We start from the raw sequence: 22,571 nt of genomic DNA on the forward strand, positions 1-22,571 counted from the left end.
AATCAAGTTTATCGTGCTGTTTGTTTGGTAATTCCTCAGTTAACCAAAGAGATAATTATTGGACTGGATTTCATGTTGGAGAACAGTGTTGTTGTGGATTTTACTAAGGGCTGCATAAGGATCAGGGGTAAGGAGCATAATATGATGCACCATAACTCTCATGCTAAACTTGAGGTTGAATCACTTAGGATGCTGTTAAGTGGTGAATCAGATTCCCAGGACAGTAAAGTCGCTTTATGCAAACTAATGGGCACCACACCACATGTTAATGTAAGCAAAGTTACTACCCAGGATTGGGATGGTGAAGTTAAGGCGGTTGTTGATGATTGTGAGGTAGGGGATGAAAAGCAGAAAGCACAACTGAGACGGTTGCTGCACCAATATGGTGATGTATTTTCGGATGAGCCAGGGCTTACCACAGAGTATGTTGCCAGGATTCCTGTTTCTGACAGCACACCATTCAAACAGAGGATGTACCCCATCCCGTGGCACTGTAGAGTAGAAGTCCACGAACAGATAACTGATATGGAGGAGAAGGGAATTATAGGACGTTGCAACAGCCCTTTTGTTAACCCGCTGGTTTGTGTTCGAAAGAAAGATGGTAGTGTTCGTGTTTGTCTTGATGCTCGTGGTTTGAACACTAGAATTATTCCAGACAGAGAAAGTCCTATGGAACCTGATCATTTATTTACGTTATTTCAAGGAACAAAATTTATCACAACAACTGATTTGACTAAAGGTTTTTGGCAAGTTCCACTACACCCTGCAGATAGGAAATTTACAGCCTTTCTGTATCAGGGGAAATCATACCAGTTCTGTGTGTTGCCGTTTGGCCTGACAAATAGCGTGGGAGAGTTTAATCGAGCAGTGGAGGCATCCTTGGGACCTGCTGTTGGTTCGTTTGCTAAAACCTATGTTGATGATATTGTCATAACTAGCGAATCTTTTGTTGAACATCTGGAACGGTTGGAGCAGTTGCTAGTTCGTCTTAGGCAGGTTAATTTGAAACTTAAGTTGGACAAGTCTAAATTTTTGAGAAGTGAAGTTGAATTTCTAGGGTTTATTTTGAGTTCGGAAGGAATAAAGGCTGACCCTAGGAAAGTTGAAGTCATTCATTCGTACCCAACGCCTAAGCACATTCGGGAGTTGAGAGGATTTCTGGGTATTTGCAATTTCTATAGGAGGTTCGCAGAGAGGTTTTCAGATGTTGTGGCACCTTTGTTGGATCTGCTCAGGAAGGATAGTGTTTGGAACTGGTCATCATACCACCAGGATTGTTTCGAGAAGGCAAAAGCTTTGTTTGTTTCGGAGTGTGTAGTACATCATCCTAATTTCGGGAGGCCCTTTTATATGAGTTGTGATGCTTCAGGCTATGGCCTAGGCGTGAAATTGTACCAGAAGAGCGATGCGGGAGATGAACAGATCATTGCCCCTCTTAGTCGAACACTTAATGCTGCTGAGAGGAACTATACGGTAACAGAGCGGGAGTGTCTAGCTGTTGTGTGGGGTTTAGGGAAGGTTCGAAATTTGGTTTTGGGACAAAAAATCATCATACTAACTGACCACCAGTCTTTAGCATTTCTAAACTCATGCAAGTTGTTAGGTAGTAGGTTGACCAGGTGGAGTCTGGCGTTACAGGAGTTTGACTTCGAGATTCAGTATGTTTCAGGTAAAAATAATTGTGATGCAGACCTTTTGAATAGGACAGTGGTCAGTAATAATGGAGTCGTGTTAGAGGATAAGCCCAGGTCTGGTTTCCTGATAGCAAAAATCGATTTGCAAGCTGACAGAGATTTCGAGCTTGAATTCAGGCAGATAAGCGTAAAGCACAGGGAAGATGATGTACTAGGTTTAGTTTTTGAGATTTTAGAAGATCCTGACAGAGATGTAACTGACCCAAGGGTGAGCAAGATCCTCAAATGGTATTGTTTGAATAGTGGAATCCTATTTCGTAGGGAGAATTTGGAAATTGGGGGGTGGAAAATTTGTGTCCCTAAGAATTTGGTTGATAAACTCATTTTACATGTCCACAACACAACGGGTCATTTTGGTGTGAAGAAGGTTTTCTGGCTTCTCAGTAACAGCTATTACTGGTCAAATATGGAAAGGTCAGTGAGAAAGGTGGTAGGTGTGTGCGATGTATGCCAGAAGGCCAAGTTTCCTAACCGATCCTGGGAAGGACCATGGGAGACCATTTTACCAGAAGGACCTGGTGACTTGTTAGCTGTAGACATCTATGGGCCACTGCCTAAATCTAAAGGAGGTGTTAAATACATTTTTGTTGTTTTGGATGTTTTTTCGAAACTTGTTATTTGCTATCCTCTTAAGAGAGCCACCGCAGCTGCCTGTGTCAATAAACTTTTGAATGACTATTGTCCTAAATTTGGTACACCTAAAAAAATTCTAAGTGATCACGGCACACAATTCACCGCAGGTTTGTGGAAGTGGGAATTGGCATGGATAGGGGTTGATGTCATTTACAGCTCCGTTAGGCATCCTCAAGGCAACCCTAGTGAGAGGTGCATGAGGGAAATTGGTAGGCTTCTTCGCACATATTGCCATGCTCAACATAGCAAGTGGGTTGAGGTTATACCAGTGATCAATGAGTTTATGAACGCCAATGTGCATTTTAGTACAGGATTTGCCCCAAAGGAACTGATAGCAGAGGAGATTTCTCGAGATGGTTTGGCTAAGGGTGTCACTTTTCCTACACATACATACCCTACAGCAACTGATAGGATAGCAGAGGCTAAGTTGAGGTTAAAGCACAAGGCTATTCAGAGGGCTCAGCAGCAGAATAAACCATATTCGGAATTTAGTGTGGGTGATTTAGTTTTGCTCAGGGTTTGTGAGTCCAGTGATTATCTGCAACGACAGACTAAAAAATTATTTTTGTTATTTGACGGCCCGTATCGCATCTCCCGCTCAGTTGGTAAGAATGCATGGGAACTAATAAATGTTGACAGTGGGCAGATCAAGGGAAGGTACAATCAGTACCTTTTTAGGCCGTATAAAGCAAGGCAAGATTAAATAAGGTTAACATATGAATGATGTATTAAGTAAGAAAAACAAGTTGTTTATTATAAGTAATTGTATAAGGGCACCACAGTACATTATTTCAAATATTTGGTATTTTGTTCAAGTGTGAGTGTATGTTATGTAATTTGAAGTTCATGTGATCCAAATCAGATGAAGTAAACAATACCTACATTTGTGAGATTTAAGTTGTGCAACCCCTAAAGACAAGCAAAATTAGGTAAATGTGGTAGGGAAACTAATTGAGTGAATTAACATCTGATATTACATTGTAAATGTTATGGACAATACACACATAAGTACCTAGTTAAATGTTAAAATGTTTTGCATAACACCAAGAATTTCTAATATCACTGGCAAAAATTTTGAGAGGTATATAAAGCTTCAAGATCCAAGCTGCTTGTAAACCGATATTGTAAATGTCATGTATAAGTTGTTGAGGTGTGATGGTAAAGTACTTGTCGGGGATGCGAGAGATGAATATAGCAAACAACGATGTGGCCGTTGGTGCCATAGCATCGCATAGTACCTAATAATGTAACTCATTTTTTTTTGCATTGGGGTGTTTGTTAAATCTGGCGCAAGTGAGATTTATTGTGTGGGGTGAAGTTAGGTAGCTATAGCAATGTACTGTACATAAGGATGTGTTTCACCAACTACATGTTGGAATTACATGGAGAAAATTTAACATGTGTTGCAGGTGTTTACTATATGATAATGAAGTTGTGGATTTAGTGTTGTTTATTGTGTATATGTTAGCGTTTTGTACCAAGTCAATGCGAATTTGTATGATAAGCATTCACTAGGTGCTGCCAACCTTATGGATAAGATTAAATTCATAGCATAAATTTTTTTTTCTTTGATGCAAATTTCTTGTATAAATTTAATGGGGGGTTGTAAGGTGTACCATCTCGTGGCCCACGCTACCTAAGTAAAGTATATAAATATCTATATATTTACATGTATATTTTTTATTTTTTTTTTAATTGTTAATCATAATGTGTTAAATCAATAAATTGATGCGTTTGTGAAGTATGGTTGCCTGAAGGACATATGATGCATCAAGTAAGCAAATAAATGCCTAGATATCAGAATTTTGATCCCGCAGAAGAAAAGCATAAATATTTGAAGTTGGTGTACCTTGTAAAATAATTGTAATTTGTTTAAAGTGACAAGTAATGTAAAAGATCGGTTAGCTTTGAAAGTTTAACATTTTTTTTTTGGCCATAATTAATCTGTTTTCAACATGATAACTTTTGAACCCTTTGTAGTCCTTATTTAACGTGCCTTTAAATAATTTGCGATCGTCACTGGTGATGGAGGAGCATAGTTTAGGTAATTTATAAATTTAACGTAAGTTAGATTAAAAGTAAAATATAGGTTGTCGGGTATCTATTTAAAGCTTATCTTTTTTGGTACATTTTTGTTCTCTTAGTAAATTTCTGTAACTCCCGCGGTTTTAGACATATTTAATGTGGAATTTCTTTTTGAATTTAAGCAATCTGGGACAAAGGTTCTTGTAGTCGCGACAGGCTGGCACCGGTGCGTCCGGTCAGCGTTTTCTTAGAATTGTGTGGCGACGCGGCTCGTATAACTGTTTCGGCGTGCTCGTCGCTGGTTGGCTGTGGAGGTTTGCGATGGAGGGGAAGGGAGAATTTTGTTGAGTTAGTTACTCCGCGACTGGAGCCTCGAGGGGAGGCTTTTTTTTTGAAAATGGGGATTTTTTGAATAAGAGGAGGAGGTGATTGGTGGCAATCACCGTCCGATATGGCAGAGTGATTTAGGTGTAAGTTACTACTCTGTGCGCCTAGCATAATCGTGTATTTAAAGGAGAATTTTGCGAAGGGTTCAAAAGGTAGTGCATTTGGCTTGGTGCGCGAGGGTGGAAGTTGGGTAGAAAATGGAGGATGGCGAAAGAGACTGGCACGGATTCGACGAGGTCTCCTCTTTGTTTTTTTAACCGTGGCTCGTAATATCGGGACGCCCTCTAACGGAGTATCATCTGAAGTTGGCGGTAGAGATATTTATTTCAGTTTCGCGTGATGTAAAACAGAAACAATCAAAGCTGACTGATCGAGCGTGGTGCCTACTTGAAAGTGAAAGCTTCCTGAATAAAATAAAATAATGCCAGTAACAACATTACTTTATTTAAATATCTAATTCCTTTATTTATTTTCCGCGGCGCGAACCCCACGAGAACCCTGAGATAAAAAAGTCGACTCAATGCCGCGAGCAGCAACAAGAACCCTCAAAGTGTTTTTCATGATTTAATGAAACCTGAGAGTGCATAATGTATAAGGGCCGCGTTACAGTATAGGCTTTGGTGCTTTTCTTATTTACAAACTATAAATACATCCATACAACTGAAGTTATTTACAAGTTAAAAAAAAAAAATGTATTTCACATCATTAACTAGCTACTTTTTCATGTTCTGTGCTCTTTTCCGCATCTCGTCAGTGCGCTTGGAAGCCAGACCTGCAGATGTTCTTATTCTGCAATGCAACAGCGCATTTAACATTGGTGATTCCATTGACGATCTGTGAACAGTTTTAACCATCTTGAGATTGCTCAAAAAACCCTTTCCACTGGAGATTTTCTCAAATTGCAACACCACTCAAAGCCATTACTTTGTACAGATGAGTTTCAACAATCTCAGATGGAAAGAACCTTGCTAACACTACAACCTGCCTAGTGACTGTAACATCAGTTGATTCATCAATCATCAGTGTGAAAAATTGTGTTTTCACTGCATAGGTAACATAATCTGCAGCTGATGTACCCAAAGATTGAATAATTATCTGGCTAGTTTTAGTGCGAGAACAAGGAAAGTTTCTTGCGATTTCACTATCTGGAAACATTTGCGGGACAACTTTCGTGAAATTATCACTGAGTTTCACAGATAAATTGTTTTCACAAACGAAGTTCGCCCAAAACAGTTCCGCATTGATTATTTTGTTTGGTTTGGTTACAAAACTCGTCAAAGAACAACTCTGATCAGCAGCTCGTTGGTTTTTCGCATGAACTTGCGTCTTCAAGCCGCCCTTTGTCACATTCAGTTCCGAGTTGCAAGTCGAACAAACGGCGGAAAATTCCGTTTTGCCACGCCTCGACCATTTCAATTCTTGCTCCCATTCTTTACGATAAAGCTGTTTATAAAGTGACCTGTCCGGCGAAGCCTTTCGTTATTTCTCCATCACAATCAGCTAAGACCAAAACTACTACTTAAATCACGTAAGAAGTTTGTAAACAAATTTCGCACCTAAAACATTGTAATGGCAAAATATACCATGTTTACTGACGCCATGACACTTCTTAGCGTTTAACTCAACAAACAAAAAAAAAACATTTCCCCCGAAACCATAGTAATTGTACTTCATGAAACGCTATTTGGAAGTAAATGTTTTTGGTTTCTGGTAAAACGATTGGAAGTTCCATGGTGCTACACGTAATGTGATGATTGTATGGTTTCACAACTTCAAATAGGTAGTTGAATGTAAATATTTACACGAACGAAATTCAAACATGAAAATATCGGCGAAGCGTCGTAAATATGCGTGAATGTCGCCGTTTATCCGTCAGTCCGTTTTAAGCTTCAAATATCCGTGAAAACGGATAAAATCCGTAACAACGGCAGGCCTGCGATAATCTATAGTGACACTTTATTGTACGTAGTGCAACATCATTCACCATTACATGAACAAAGAGATAAAAACAGAACCTAGCCGCAAATTGGCTACACTACGAATGCTTGTACAGTAGAATCCCGCCGATGCGACCCCCCTCTGATGCGTCCATTCCGTTTATACGACCGGTTTTTGAAAAACCCGTGAAAAATTTGAGCAGAGAAAGTCGAAAATTTGAGTAAAATTGGCCGAATAACAAGTCTGTTACACTTTGTTGGGCGCTATGTGTTCACGTTTATCTTGGCGAGCGCTGTACTGCAAGCAAGCAGGCATACAAAAGACGGCTAAAAATAGATACCACCCCTCTAGACTGTCCACGCTAGCCAGTACCGGTAATCTGCGCGCATCACCTGATAGCATCTACGCGCGCCTCTATTGCCATCCCGGTCCCGTGCCTTTGTCTTGCGACTGGTTAGTGTGATCTTGCCAGCTGCATCTCAGGTGTCACTGTCCACACAAATCTGTGTTCCTGACGTCGCCAGGTGTTTGGTTCTCGGCTATTTTTTTTATAACATCGCTGACTTCGCACATGCGCAGCTAAACAAAAAAAAATTTCCAATAAATACTCGCGCTAAGTGAACTCGCGTCACGCGAGTTAGGCTATGTTAGCCGGCTGGTGGTTATTTTCGTTCAAAACGTGGTGAAGGAACTTGTGCAGATCAGGAAGAAAACATTCGGCTATAAACGAAAGATAAGAACAATGCTATCCTGAAATGTTGTGACATGTTTTTGGAGTAGATAATCACAGTGACAGACCGACAGGATGCGCTTCCGCCCTAGCCGTCAGCGATGTTTATTTTGACAGCTCAAGCAATTATCTTTTCCACGGCCCTTCACAGCGTAAAAAAAGAAGAAAAAAACACGTTCAAATTCAGTCGGAAAAGTAACTATGCAGTAAAATAAATATATTTACGGCCCTGCTAAATTTTTCTATTCAATAAAATTCGAGGTATTAATGATTTTTCAGCAGAAACTGCTGTGTGACTAATAAACAAATTGTATCATAATAAATTATAAAGTATTTATTAACAGCGAAGGACAGTCGTATAAGCCCATAAAAATATTTATTTTACCGAGAATGGACTATACAACCTGGCTTTTGTAACACGCGGTGTGGGAGGAGAGGATGAAGCTGACAGTTTCTCACGCAGAAGGTTGAAATAAGGGAGGGAATGTGTTGAAATGTTAGATGGAAAAAGGGGGGGAGGAGGGGTGTTTTTACATGGTTTGTGGCTCTGGTAGGGATTAACCTTGAAGAATTAGCAGGGGATGGAGAGGTAAGCGTCACGTCACGTCACGTATGTCGTCAAGCCGCCGCTACCGCCAGCCTGACCGGACGAGTTTCTTACACTCTCGCAGAAGCTACCACAGCGGCTTTTCGTGCGGGCGGGTAAGATAACATGACAGCTGAGACGACTTTTCGTGCGATAGTGGACGCGCCGAGCTCGGCTAGACACTGCCCGAGCGGCATTCACACTATGTATCCGACGATGCGGTGACACCCCGAATTCTCTATTGTGACCATTCCATTTATAAGTCAGTTTTTCCGGAAACCGTGAGGGGTCGCATCAAAGGGATTCTATTGTACCTTGCTAGAGCTATGGCAACGCTGTGATGACTTGCTCTTCCTTGGCCCTCAATTGTTGTGGACGCCATCTTGGTACAGCACAAACTTGTTCCGTGAAGTACACATCATCGCTTCCGAACAGCTTGTTTTTATTGTGATAAACGGCACCGGAGAATCAGTTTCAAATTTGCTACTATAAATTTTAATAGTGTATGCTATATATATACTGCAAGAAGTTATGTTACGGTTTCTAATGAAAAAGAAGTTAGCTGATACAGATGTGTTGCATCGCTGCAGGCCTATTAAACAAAAAGGCTGTTACTATATTTACGTAATTTTTCAACGTCGTTGTTTAAACACGGGCCTATGTTTGGAAAGTCACTGCAACGCAAGCAAAGTTTCATTTGCATCACTTTTTGAACGCCTCGTGTTGAAATTTTACAATACCCGGCATAACCCGAGTGAGTTCAAAAACTACTTGTGCCTTTTTATGTTTTTATACTTTCGTATTTTGATTTTTTAACACATAAACATACAATGTAGATTGTAACCATATTTTTTTTTCTGTTTGGCGAAAATTTTGTAGAAATGGATAAAATTCAGTTGGGATCACGTACAGTAGAACCCCTGTCATACACTTTTCAACGGAGGGCACAAAAATGGAGTATGATGCGGGAAAGTGTATGAAAAGGGAATGGCAATAATAAAAAAAAATATCAATCTAGCATACCAGCACAATGTCAGATTAAACTTAAATACATAATGTGTAAATAATTGCATTATATTAATGAAAGATATGAATTCATCATTATATATACATATAATAAAACCACCAGAAATGTAAAATACAGTCCATAATCAAGTAAAGCAGTCCTTTCTTAGAGGGGGGAAAGGTCACCAAGCCTAAATTAGGCTATTGTAAAAAAAAAAATCAGAAATTTTTGCTTGTTTGCTTCATTTTACAAACAACTTTATGTGACAGAACAATTTTCAATAAAATTTTAACTTGAGAAACGTAAAATACTAAACAATCCGATTGTAAGAAAACAATAACAAACGGCTATATTCAGTTCAAAGATTAATGAATGCACAAAATATGAGTATGAAATCCGTGCCTTGGTAAAGCGCGTGCACCATTTTCATAATCATTGCTAGTTTGCGCCACTAGTCTCGCTTGGTGCTGGCCATAGATGCTACTAGCGAGGTGCACAGTCTTCCTGATACTAATCCATATCTATGGTGCGATAAAGTTATTTTCTTATGTTTGCAAAGGTAAACAATTACTAACGTTTTTAAAAATAAAAGCATTAAAACGTATTTTGTCAGGAGGAATATAACAAAAAAATTTGTCAATTTTAGGACTTTTCCGCTTCGTAAAAATGTAGGGATGTACGAGTACCCGATATTTCCGGGTACAGTTCGAATCCACAATTACCCGAACCCGGAATCGTTGTACGTACATGGATTCGAACAGTATTACGAATATTCACAAAAGTTTTAAATTAATTTAATACGGCTCAAAAATACTAGCAGTGAAAAATAAAATTAGGCTACTATTATGTAAGTATTTATAATATGATGTATCAAAGAAAGATATGTAAATTAAATAATTAACACAGTGACATTAAAAGAATTTCAAGATTTTGAGAGCTTAAACTATAATCACGAATTTCGTCGTATAGCAAACTATAAACTAAAAACAATTACATACCTACAAGAAAAAAATGTCTTGGCTATTATTTATTGGAGAAAAATTGGTTTCGTTTTTTGAAACGTTTATAAAACTGAGGTTTCCCAGTGGCGTGCAGTTTATTACGATTGAGTTGGAGTAACGAATATGTTTTAGTTTTCATATTTTAAAGTGTTTATTATTAATTAAGTTTACACAATTATAAACATTTCAATCTCATTGTAATAAATAATTGCCAGTAGTTACAGTTAGAAAAAAGAGAACACACATTATTTTTAAATTAATCAGTTATTTTTAATTATTCTGTACTTAATATTCGGAATCGGATTCATATCTCAAATATTGCCAAGGATTCGAATTGGATTCGAACTGAACTGAAAATCAAGGATTCGCACATCCCTATAAAAATGTATGAATCGGGAAATTAGTGATTTTATAAGTGTATGTTCCGGGAAAGTAAACCATTGTAAATATAGTACTTTCGGCGGGACCAAAATTAATCGGCGTATGACACGGGAAAATGTATGACACGGGAAAATGTATGAAACGGGAACGTATCATCGAGATTCTACTGTAATAAAAAACAAAGTTTAGGTATTAAAACGTACAAATTTATCTGTTTTAATATTGGCATTTTATATGTGAATCATGTACGACTCCGATATTGATTACAGTGAAACCCTGATTATCCGTTTTCCAATGGACCATGAGTAAAAAATGGATAATCCAGGAAATCCTACAATGTGGGAACACACTCTAAAGTTACCAAATGCACAATGTATGTACTATTGCAAAAACTTTCAGTGAATCAGTTAGGTATTTCCATAAACTGACACCAGCAGCACACTGTATATACACTATCAATATTGGAAAATTATACGCAAAACCCCTTATTTGCACTTTTCATGGGGACAAAGTAAAAAAGTGTAAAAAGCGAGAAAGTGTAAATAAAGGGAAAAGTAAGAAATACGTTAAAGTTAATTAAAATACAGTCGCATCCTGCAGCGTTCATAACAAATGCGGGCTACATTACACATACGCATTGCACCACAGTAAAAAAATATTAAATAAAAGGGCCGCAAATTGGACATTTACCGTCAATAGCGCGCCGTGCGCGGAGAAAGGTCATTGTACTCAATCAGCTGTTTTGGCGCGGCGTAGCCGCCGGCTGGCTCTCTCTGTTGTCTGAGCTGCGCATGCGCAGTATAACTCACTCAACGCTCCGCCCAGACTCGTGACGTTCCATCAGCTGTCAGCCAATAGATGCGAGCTTAGCGGAAAAAAATATAAGCTCCACCTCCCGTGTACCAGTTTTGTCCAGTTCTAATACCAGTTTATTGATATACGCACCAGTTTTCTCGCTGCCGTGACGTGTTCAAGTTTACGTTCACCTTGATTTCTTGATACCAATAATTAATTATTTACGATCCCCAGATATAAATGGTTAGTTTAAAAAATATGCGTCAACTGTACAATACTTCCGAAATTATAAAATACGTTTAAAACAGTTACCAAGACTACGCTCATTTTATCTAGTGAAGTTTATGTCTCTTACCAGTATTTCGGCTAAGTTGTGACATAAATATAGTAACAGAACGTTTATACATTCGTGAGTTTACGTTTTTCCAGAGTACATTTTAGATTGCCTCCTGCTATAATTACTCGGACTTTTACACGCCTAGGCTTAAATTATTATATGTTTAGAAATAAAAGCAACTTTTCATGTTATAAAATATGTTTATTTTGCGATTTAAAATGTTCACTGCCGACTATAAAAGTTACGTTTTTCACAATGTTTTTAGGCCTACTATCGTTGTTACGTGATGTAAATAGCGGGATGGATTAGATTTTTGAGACGTAATTCGCGTGAAAGTATTGTATTGGATTAAATGGGAACCAAACGGGACCTGAAGAATATAGTGCAAATAACGGGAAAAAGTAAATAACGGTAACGTAAATAAGGGGTTTCACTACTTCCTTAATTTTTTTAAATGAACAAAATGTGCCATCCACTGGGATGTTTGATGCCCGAACTTGCTGGAACCAAGAAAACAAAACTTTCTCAAGCTCACTGTATTTCGACTGTCTTGCCATTTTCCGTTTTTTTGAAGACTGGCCGAACTGACTTGCTTGTTTCCGAATCTCATTTCTTCTAGCGAAGATAGAATTAAGAGTCGATGGAGGAATACCATAGCGCTTTGCCAAATCAACCCGTTTTTCGCCTGGATTTTTTTCAACTGCATTTATAATTTCTAAACGCTCTTTAATGGTTTTAACCTCTTTTGTAGGCCGATACATATCAATGAACCTTTACAAATTTCACACGTGCATTAGAGTTAAATGCGTAAAGCTAATTTACCGTAAACAAAGAAAATCTCGCGCACATACGGCCGGCCACGGAAACGCTAGGATGAACAATTTCGTAGAGCTGTAGCAAACCGTATGTATTCGTTACTGAGTAACGGGTGCGACGTCTATATACGAGTAACGAAACGTTACACACGGCTGCATTTCGTTACTCGCATGTTTCGTATGTTTCACGCATGCGCGCGCATATTCGATGAATTTACGTTACAAAAAACGATGTTTGTTTATTAAGTAAAGTATAATTTGGAAATTCGTCATCCAAGTTTTTTTTACTGTTTATTAAAGGTATTGTGTGTATAGACAAAGTTTGAGATTGGAACAGAAACAACGTAAGAAAATATTTTTTACAAATTAGAAATATGTATGTTTTTGTTTTTTATTATCGCGAATTTTCACGTTTTTTTTTATTATCTTAAAAGAGATAATATAATAAGGCCGCTGTAATGAGATTTAATTGTTTCTTGGTTAACAAAAACTGTTAATTATCAAATATTGTTAATTGTATATATTCTATTTATTATTATTTACGCGACGTCATATTGTACGCGTACGCAATACGACTCGATTCGTTGCATGTTATGCGGTATCAGAAGTAACGAGTAACGGTACGATAGTAACGAGTACTGATTGTTATAGTAACGAATACATACGGGTACGCTTTTTTTCGTTACTTTTACACCTCTACAATTTCGTCTATGTTTCTCGCAGGATTTCACTGCCGCTAAATAGAAAAGTGTTTACGTTGGGCTAGTATGTACAGTATATCGACCACGGTTATATTGTTGTGTCGATTATCGCACAAAGCAAGAACTATCGTGCGAGCGTTAGCTTTCGTCTGTTGTTTTATCGAAGTTGGTGAACCTGTTAGCAACAGCGTCATGCTCACTTTATTCGTTTTCTTTTAGTAATGGCCACCATATGTAAATATTGGTATTGCGTGTCGTGTAGACACGCGTAAACTGGAATATTTCTCAGGAATTTGAATGCGAAATCGGTAAAAAGCCTGTAAAGTTCAACCCGTTAAACCGGGTTAAAAAATATTCGTAAACGATGGAAACGGGATTTTTTTAACATTGTTCTTGCGGGATTTTTTCGGGACCACGGACATTGAACAATAAAACCGGGAAATTCTACAATGCGGGAACGAATAAACGAGGTTTCGCTGTATATCGGCCGGTTCCGATAATCGGAACCGGGTTCGGCTCAGCACTAGAGATTTTCCCCATAACTAATGTAAACATGTATGAGACGGGAGCGGAGAGCTGCACACCTGACTCCCTGCTCGGTCTCGGCCAGGGTGAGGTCGATGACGGGCAGCACCGAGGTGGCCGACCGGGCCTCCTCCCCGCATCCCGCGGCCGCGCCGTACGTCAGGGAGAATATCTTGGGGTCGTCGGACGTGGCGAACAGCAGCACGGACCCGCACGGGCTCCAGCACGCCGACCGCACACGGCCGGACACCGCCTTCCACACCTCGTCCGTCCACAGCGCCGTCTCCCACACCCTGTGGCACGGGCGGGCCCTTCATTAGCACACACTGCACACCATGCTTCCGTGCCCATCCCGGGTGTCTACACATTCCTAGTGAATCAATACCAGCACTTTTACAATATCTTTTAGTTAACTTTTCTTACAATATTGAATATTTTTTTATATCACAATGTAATTTTTAAATATAATTAACAAACTTAAACATAGAACAAAATAGCTCTACAATTGGCCGAAACGAGCAGAATCTTGTGTTCGAAAGTTAAACCCCTTTTCGGAGATAATTTCCACATGATTCAAGTGGATAGTCTCAAACAATTATTTATGTTTAATGTGAGAAGCATCTTAAAAACACGATACAAGTTAGAAAAAATGGTGGCTGTAAGTTATAAAGTTTGATAAATTCCAGCATCATTAATGTTTAATTAAGAATTTTTCATGACCAGACCTTCAGATTTCTTCCGTTTTGTGACCTTTGTAACCGGTGCACACCCACATAATCTGGGCACTTTAGACACCAAACCTTCAAAAAAAAACGACATCCCTTAAAACTGGGCGTTTTGAACATGTCCATGCTCCGTTGGGTAGTAAATTATTATTATTAAGAGAAGTACTGTATTTGCCCGCAGAAGGGATGCCCCTGTGCATAAAGATCGGCCCTGCGTAGTCGCACCTATAATTTTGGGCCGAAAAATTTAACATTTTCAACATAACTGTCACCCTCTCGCCCTCTAATAAGGGTCACACCATACATCTGTCTTCAGTAGTGTTTCAAGGATACAAATTAAGTCTTTGTATTCTTGCCTCAGCTTATTGGTGCCTAAGAAATACTACAGCACTGGTGTTGGGGCGACTGAATTGCGCCCCATTGGAAAGGGCGCCTTTCAGGTTTTTTCGAGCACACACACAATTATTTAAATCCTGATAGGCTGCCTTTCCAGAGTTGGCTGTTCGCTTTGCTTTAAGCGAAAGAAAACCCTGAATTGTGCCCCATCGGAAAGGCCGCCTTTCAGGTTTTTTCCTTGTACGCATACAGTCCGTAAAATCCTGATGGGCTGCCTTTCCAGAGTTGGCTGTTCGCCTTGTTTTAAGCGAAAGAAAACCCTGAATTGTGCCCCATCGGAAAGGCCGCCTTTCAGGTTTTTTCCTTGTACGCATACAGTCCGTAAAATCCTGATGGGCTGCCTTTCCAGAGTTGGCTGTTCGCCTTGTTTTAAGCGAAAGAAAACCCTGAATTTCGCCCCATCGGAAAGGCCGCCTTTCAGGTTTTTTCCTTGTACACATACAGTCCGTAAAATCCTGATGGGCTGCCTTTCCAGAGTTGGCTGTTCGCCTTGTTTTAAGCGAAAGAAAACCCTGAATTGTGCCCCATCGGAAAGGCCGCCTTTCAGGTTTTTCCTTGTACGCATACAGTTCGTAAAATCCTGATGGGCTGCCTTTCCAGAGTTGGCTGATCGCTCTGTTTTAAGCAAAAGAAAACCCTGAATTTCGCCCCATCGGAAAGGCCGCCTTTCAGGTTTTTCCTTGTACGCATACAGTTCGTAAAATCCTGATGGGCTGCCTTTCCAGAGTTGGCTGTTCGCTCTGTTTTAAGCGAAAGAAAACCCTGAATTGTGCCCCATCGGAAAGGCCGCCTTTCAGGTTTTTTCTTTGTACGCATACAGTTCGTAAAATCCTGATGAGCTGCCTTTCCAGAGTTGGCTGTTCGCTCTGTTTTAAGCGAAAGAAAACCCTGAATTTCGCCCCATCGGAAAGGCCGCCTTTCAGGTTTTTCCTTGTACGCATACAGTCCGTAAAATCCTGATGGGCTGCCTTTCCAGAGTTGGCTGTTCGCTCTGTTTTAAGCGAAAGAAAACCCTGAATTGTGCCCCATCGGAAAGGCCGCCTTTCAGGTTTTTCCTTGTACGCATACAGTCCGTAAAATCCTGATGGGCTGCCTTTCCAGAGTTGGCTGTTCGCCTTGTTTTAAGCGAAAGAAAACCCTGAATTTCGCCCCATCGGAAAGGCCGCCTTTCAGGTTTTTTCCTTGTACGCATACAGTCCGTAAAATCCTGATGGGCTGCCTTTCCAGAGTTGGCTGTTCGCCTTGTTTTAAGCGAAAGAAAACCCTGAATTGTGCCCCATCGGAAAGGCCGCCTTTCAGGTTTTTCCTTGTACGCATACAGTTCGTAAAATCCTGATGGGCTGCCTTTCCAGAGTTGGCTGATCGCTCTGTTTTAAGCAAAAGAAAACCCTGAATTTCGCCCCATCGGAAAGGCCGCCTTTCAGGTTTTTCCTTGTACGCATACAGTTCGTAAAATCCTGATGGGCTGCCTTTCCAGAGTTGGCTGTTCGCTCTGTTTTAAGCGAAAGAAAACCCTGAATTGTGCCCCATCGGAAAGGCCGCCTTTCAGGTTTTTTTTCTTGTACGCAATCAGCTCGTAAACTCCTGATGGGCTACACAGACAGTTTATACTCTTTATTTTATTCCAAGACAATTTTGAATTGTCCCCTATTGTTGAATGATCGGCGCAGATAAAACCCTTTTACGCTCAAAATGCAATCAATGTATGTCTATACAAATTAATATTCAACTTATGGTGTACGACAAAACGAACAATTTTAGTTTCCTTGTAATATTTTATTTAAACATTATAGTTATCTGCTGACTGATGTCTACCATCAGAAACAAAATCGATGCTTATACAATCGCCCAAGAGATCATAAAGCTATACGTGAAGGAAATGCAACGTAAATAAAATTATAATACAACTTATTGCTAGGTACTATTACAGAATAAGACCACGGGGCGTGAGGACATCCAGTGGGCATTACAGTGACTTGTACGGCCGTAGATGTACACACAGGCACAAGACAGCTTTGTTTTTGACATTCGGTGAGGGATAGTAGAGAGCTTTTATAAAGATTGCCGTGACAACTTGTCTATGTTCTTTCGGGTTTGTGGAAGTAGTGATGCATTTAGTGGGATTTAAACTGTGTAACGCAGAAGGCCTACTGACCATAGTTCTAATCTACGTTTTTTGCACCCATGAATGTGAAGCCATGTAAAGTTAATGTAATAGAAAAAAGTTTAAAATAATCAAAATGAAAAAGTCTATGTGAAAGCGTCTGAGTGCCTGATTATGGCCAGTAATTATAACATACAAAATGAAGTGTACTCACCGATAAACTAAGCTCTAAGCTCTCTTTTTATGTGTATTATATATATATATACACACACACACAAACACACACACACTCCACGGTACCAGGTTTTCGTAAAAGCTGCTGCGTGGACTACTGTAGCTGCTCCCATAACACCTTATATCATAGAAATCGTCAGACCAAGAGCAGATTTCGCAGCGGGTTTGACGATATAGCATGCTTTATTTTCTCCAGGAGGTGAACAGGGTTGAAAAATGTTTACACCATTTTATTTTTAACTCCCTAACCTGTGCAGATATGGTACTGCTATTTGGTTCAAAAAAATTGCTAAATTAAAGTACCTATATAATGGTATAGGATTTAGGAAATTATAAAAATAAGGGAGTGAAAAGGGGCGCAAACTGTCTTTGCAATTTCCTTAAAATCTCCCTCTAAATCCCCATAACTTGGGCAGAAATCGCTATGCTTTTTGGTTTCAAACATTGTTGATTTAAATACCTAAAAAAAAAGTATTTTCAGGATTTTTCGAAGTTAAAAATTTAAGGGGTAGAAAAGTGGTGAAAACTGTTTTCGCCATATACTTAATAGCTCCCTAATCTGAACAAATATACAAATATATTTATACTATTTGGTTTCAAATCACTGCTTACTTAAATACCTACAAACTAATTATTTATTTTTTAGACATTTGGAAATGTAGGGACTGAAATTGGGGTAAACCTGTTTTCGCAATAAACTGGACATATATCTTTATCCTCTCTGGTATAAATCTCAACTGGACATGTATCGTTTTTCCCTTAGTATATTAAACTCAGAGTAAAACATAGACTAAACAATTTTAATGCGGGTAAAGTCGCGTCAGGACAGCGTCAGGACCATTATAATAATGGCGAAAGTTTATATTTTTGTTATTCAATCACGCCTGAACAGGTTTGTATAATATTTGGCATAGAGAAACATTATGTCCAGGAATAGAACATACGCTATTTTTATCCCGAAAAATGGGTTTCTAAGGGAACTAATCAGACATGATCTTTGTTAAGGCTCTACTATACTTTTTGCTAAGTGATATGATATTGTGACCATACATAGGCCTACATAAATAATTTATGCAAAGTTCGTTTGCCTTCCGTTACATAAATGTACGTATATGTTCATCGTTTCTTATGGCCGTAGCAGGTAGTGTTAACATTTTTACAAGCTTTTATTTAACTTGCAATGTTTGTATGTATGTATGTATGTCTGTGTGTTCGACACTAATCTTGGAAGCAGAATTAGAACCACTTCCCTATGTCCGATTAAGCTCAAATTTGGTGCACATATGTATCTTCGGTGACAATACAACAATATGGTACCATGAAGTTCTGATAATGAAGCCGGAAGATGGCCATAGTAATTTCTGAACTAAATAAGATAAACCCATCGAGTTTGGGCTCGATAGAATCGTTTTGAGGAGTATGTTTTTAAACCTCAAATCTACACTGAAATAAAACTTAGTTTGTAAAAACAAATTTGAAATATAGCAAATGAATTAGGAGCAATAATTAGGTTTATACTATCTCAACAATAAGCCAAATTGTTTTATTAATAACAAAAAAAACTAAACATCTATACTATAGTGTTTACATAGAGAAATAATATACACCAAATTTTAGAGTACCACAGGGCAAAAAACACAAAATCTGCTTTCTGTAAAAAAGTTGGTCAAGATGCGAAAGTGGAAGACGTTCATCTACCTTAAGAACTTCAGAGGCTCAGCGGCATATTGGCGTACTGCATTAAACGAACTGTTGGCACAAATTCGGTGTCTAGGACCGCAGACTTACTTTTTGACATTCAGTTGCAATGACATCAATTGGCTAGATATGTTAAAAGCTCTCCTCATCGTCGTTGGACAACCTATGGAATATCCGGATGATTTGGATATGGTAACAACACAGCGGTTAATTGAACAGTATCCCGTAATTGTTCGCAGACATTTCATGTATCGCCACAACGCCCTTATGAAATTTATGTTAAGCAAACATACAATTTTAAATGGTCGTATTAAATATTTCTGGCGGAGAATCGAATTTCATAACCGCGGAAGCCCCCATATTCACAAAGTAGTTTGGGTGTTCACATTATTCAACCTAAATCTGTGCAATTCCCGATAAATTTTTGTCACGGCACTGCAGAACGAAATTATGAATTATATTACGCTAGGCTTGCGCAGTACACAAAATGCAAGGTAGCACTGTCGACCACGCCGTCGTGTACCTACTAAGGTTCAAAGCTCTTCGCAGCTGGTCAAGCCATATGTGGCCCTAAGTAGAGTAAATTCGTAAGAAGGTCTACTTATTGATGAATTAGACTGCACCAAAATTGACTGACAAACAAACAGTCAATATCGACGCTCTAAATGAAATGAACAGCTTAAGAAACATTTCGATATTTACAATGATAAATAAAAATTATGAAATAAATTAATTCTAAAAAAATAAAAAAAACTTTTATTTAAATGCTCTAAAAACAAGAAAATAAATTAAATTGATTCAAAATCATCTTTTTATAACATTACACAACACCACTATTTTTATGAAACTAGCGACGGGTCGCCCCCAGAAGACCGTAGCGACACTAGACCGTACGCTACCTACCTGGCCAATGGTAGTGGGGGGGCAGATCATGCGGGTGGGGGAAGGCTTTCCTCACGCCAGTTAGCCAGTCATTTAGCTGTTCCTTCAACACGCCTGCGTTCACAGTCCTGACAGAACAACCACGCAAGTCAAAGTTCATGTTTTTAATGAAATTATTGATAGTTTATTATAATTTTTAATTAACTGTTGAAACGCATTTGTTTAGTCACTTAAGCTAATAGTTTAATTAAAGGTTACAGTAAGTGATGGTTTTTTAATATATCGAAATGCGATATAATTTTTATAGCTTAATAGCCCATGAATTTTAGTGTTCTACCTGAAAAAAAAATAATGCAGTTTAGAAATTTGGCACAGATGTTCCTTTGGGTGTTAAAAATTGATCCTAAAAAGTCCCCATCTCTCAGATGCTGGCTTCATACATTTTTAAGGCAATAAGGGCGTAAGTGCCGAAATATGCATATCACGACTGTTGCGTGAAAAAAACTCATTCTAATATATCAAAATTTGGTCAAAATTTTAAAGTTAAGGGCCCTTAGTCCTTAATCATTCGTTTTTATTACTTTATACATGACAAAAATTATCTTATAACCTAATTTATACTCAACTAATGGAAGTAAAATATATCACTGCTCTATACAATCACCAGTTACATCAAATTCACCACTGATAGGCAAAAATATACCTATATAAATAAATTTCCGTTATTTTATTAGCTTTAAATCGGTTGGTCAAACATGTATATGCGATAATAATTGACTGACGTATTAAGGATTACAATGAACTACTGTACAACAATGGGTTTTTGAGCAATTTAGGTCAATATTGACTATAGCATATTACCTGAAAAAAAAAATGTAGTCTTGAAATTTGGCACAGATGCTCCTTTGGGTATTAAAAATTGATCCTAAAAAGTCCCCATCTCTCAGATGCCGACTTCATACTTTTTTAAGGCAATAAGGGTGTAAGTGCCGAAATATGCATGTCACGACTGTTGCGCGAAAAATTTTCATTCAGTTGTATCGTAACTTGTATAAGATGTGAAGTAAAAGGCACTTAGTTATTTAACATCCATTATTGTTGCATAATACACAGCAGAAATAAGAAACCTGATCTAAAATCAATTAATGGAACTACAAAATAAAAAAATAACCAGTCCATTAAAGTCCTCTTCATCAGAACGATCATTGATAAACAACATTAGTGCATGTTGCCCCACGACATTTGGTGCACATAATACCACACTGCAATCCACACTTCATCCGCACACACTCGCATTTGTGGCTGCATTCACTTTTACAGTTACATGATATCAAATTCAGGAGCTGTTCTGGAGCTGTAGGAAGGGATGCTGTTATAGGAACAAGTGTGCCACTCACACTTTTCCATCCCCACTCAACAGGATCTAATGAATGGCCCAGCCACTCTTGCACCTGTAGGTAAACCCGAAGAGAATGCTGTTCACATGCGGCACTGGTTGGTGGAAGAGAGGCTAGCTGGAAAGAAGCACTAACAGGCATCTTTGCTATCTTGCAGGTATACATATATACTCTCATTTCATCCAAAGTGGAATACTTATCATGTCCCTGATACATTGCAATTGCAAACTTTTCTCCAGCTGCAATAACTATCTTCTTGTCCGCATGTGGACATGTAAAAACATGTACTGTTCTCCGAATGGAAACATCGTTCTTGATGATGTTCCATGCTTGCTTCTTTCCCTTACCGAAGAAAGCACTGGTTGTATCTGATCCGTTCATAGCAAAGATCTTAAAAAGGTGTGAGGTAACCACAAAGTAGTTATCGATGGAGGATACCTCTTGCATGTACTTGTGTGGCCAAGACCTACTACATTTGGTCAAATATGTGAGGTTTATGTTACATTCGTCCAAAAACATTTTTCTGTGACAGCAACTGTAGTGTTTGATGGTTATGACAAGTTAACCACTAAAGAGGAAGAGCGAAGGCGGCGTTCTGCAGGGAGGTCTTCCACCGATATTTCAATAGCTGCTAACAATGTTGTTACATCGACGCAAATGGACTTTCTGAGGAATGGCCATAACAAAAATGGGCTCATCAAATTATTAGTAACTTATTTTCTAACTTCAGGTCATCACGCAATTCAGTGCTCAGGAGATGCTGATACCACTATAGCAGCTATTGCTCTTCAGTATTCAACAAGCTGTTGTGTAAAAGTAATAGCTACTGATACAGACATCCTTGCGATGTTGACTGCGAGGTTAGAAGATGCACACATTGAAATTGTCCATCCACCCTCAAGCAAGACAACAGGAAAGATTTACAGTATATCAGCTATTCAGCAGGACATTGGTGAAATGAAAAACTATGTTTTGTTTTGTCATGTTATGTCAAGTTACGATACAACTGAATTAATATTTTTCGCACAGCAGTCGTGATATGCAGATTTCGACACTTACGCCCTCATTTCCTTAAAAAAGTATGAAGCCGGCATCTGAGAGATGGGGAATTTTTAGGATCAATTTTTAACACCCAAAGGAACGTCTGTGCCAAATTTAAAACCTGCATTATTTTTATTTCTGGTAAAATGCTATAGTCAATATTAATCTAAATTGCTCAAAAACCCATTGTTGTGCAGTAGTTCCTTGTAATCCCTAATATGTCAGTCAATTATTATCGCATAGGGTAGAGTGGGGGAATTCCGATCACTTAAGCAAGATTGTCCATATTATGACAATTTTTTACGGAATGGAGGTGTAAAACAGAATATATATTCTCCTATATTATGACTTGACTTGTGGGTATTAGAAATAAAGAAATTGTTATTGGTTTGGGAAAAAAAAAATTTTAATAAGTCATATGTTTGGTCGGAATTACCCCGACGTTTGGGTAATTCCGATCATTTATATTCACCAATATATTTAAATTATTTTGGACATATGGCTGTCACTTAACTAATACTTAAAGCACAAATAAATGCA

At 38.6% G+C, this 22,571-nt stretch overlaps 1 protein-coding gene across 11 annotated transcripts in view; it reads right to left on the minus strand.

Annotated features, from left to right (window-relative positions):
• LOC134533730 (aladin-like) overlaps positions 1–22,571 on the minus strand; it is a 92,103-nt gene that overhangs the window by 45,231 nt on the left and 24,301 nt on the right. For all 11 annotated transcript variants that reach the window (XM_063371334.1, XM_063371326.1, XM_063371331.1 and 8 more), the window contains exon 8: positions 13,614–13,847. In XM_063371334.1, coding sequence (XP_063227404.1) covers positions 13,614–13,847 — 234 coding nt within the window. The remainder of the gene's footprint in view (positions 1–13,613; positions 13,848–22,571) is intronic.

The sequence above is a fragment of the Bacillus rossius genome, chromosome 7 (genome assembly GCF_032445375.1).
Source record: "Bacillus rossius redtenbacheri isolate Brsri chromosome 7, Brsri_v3, whole genome shotgun sequence".
NCBI lineage: Eukaryota > Metazoa > Arthropoda > Insecta > Phasmatodea > Bacillidae > Bacillus > Bacillus rossius.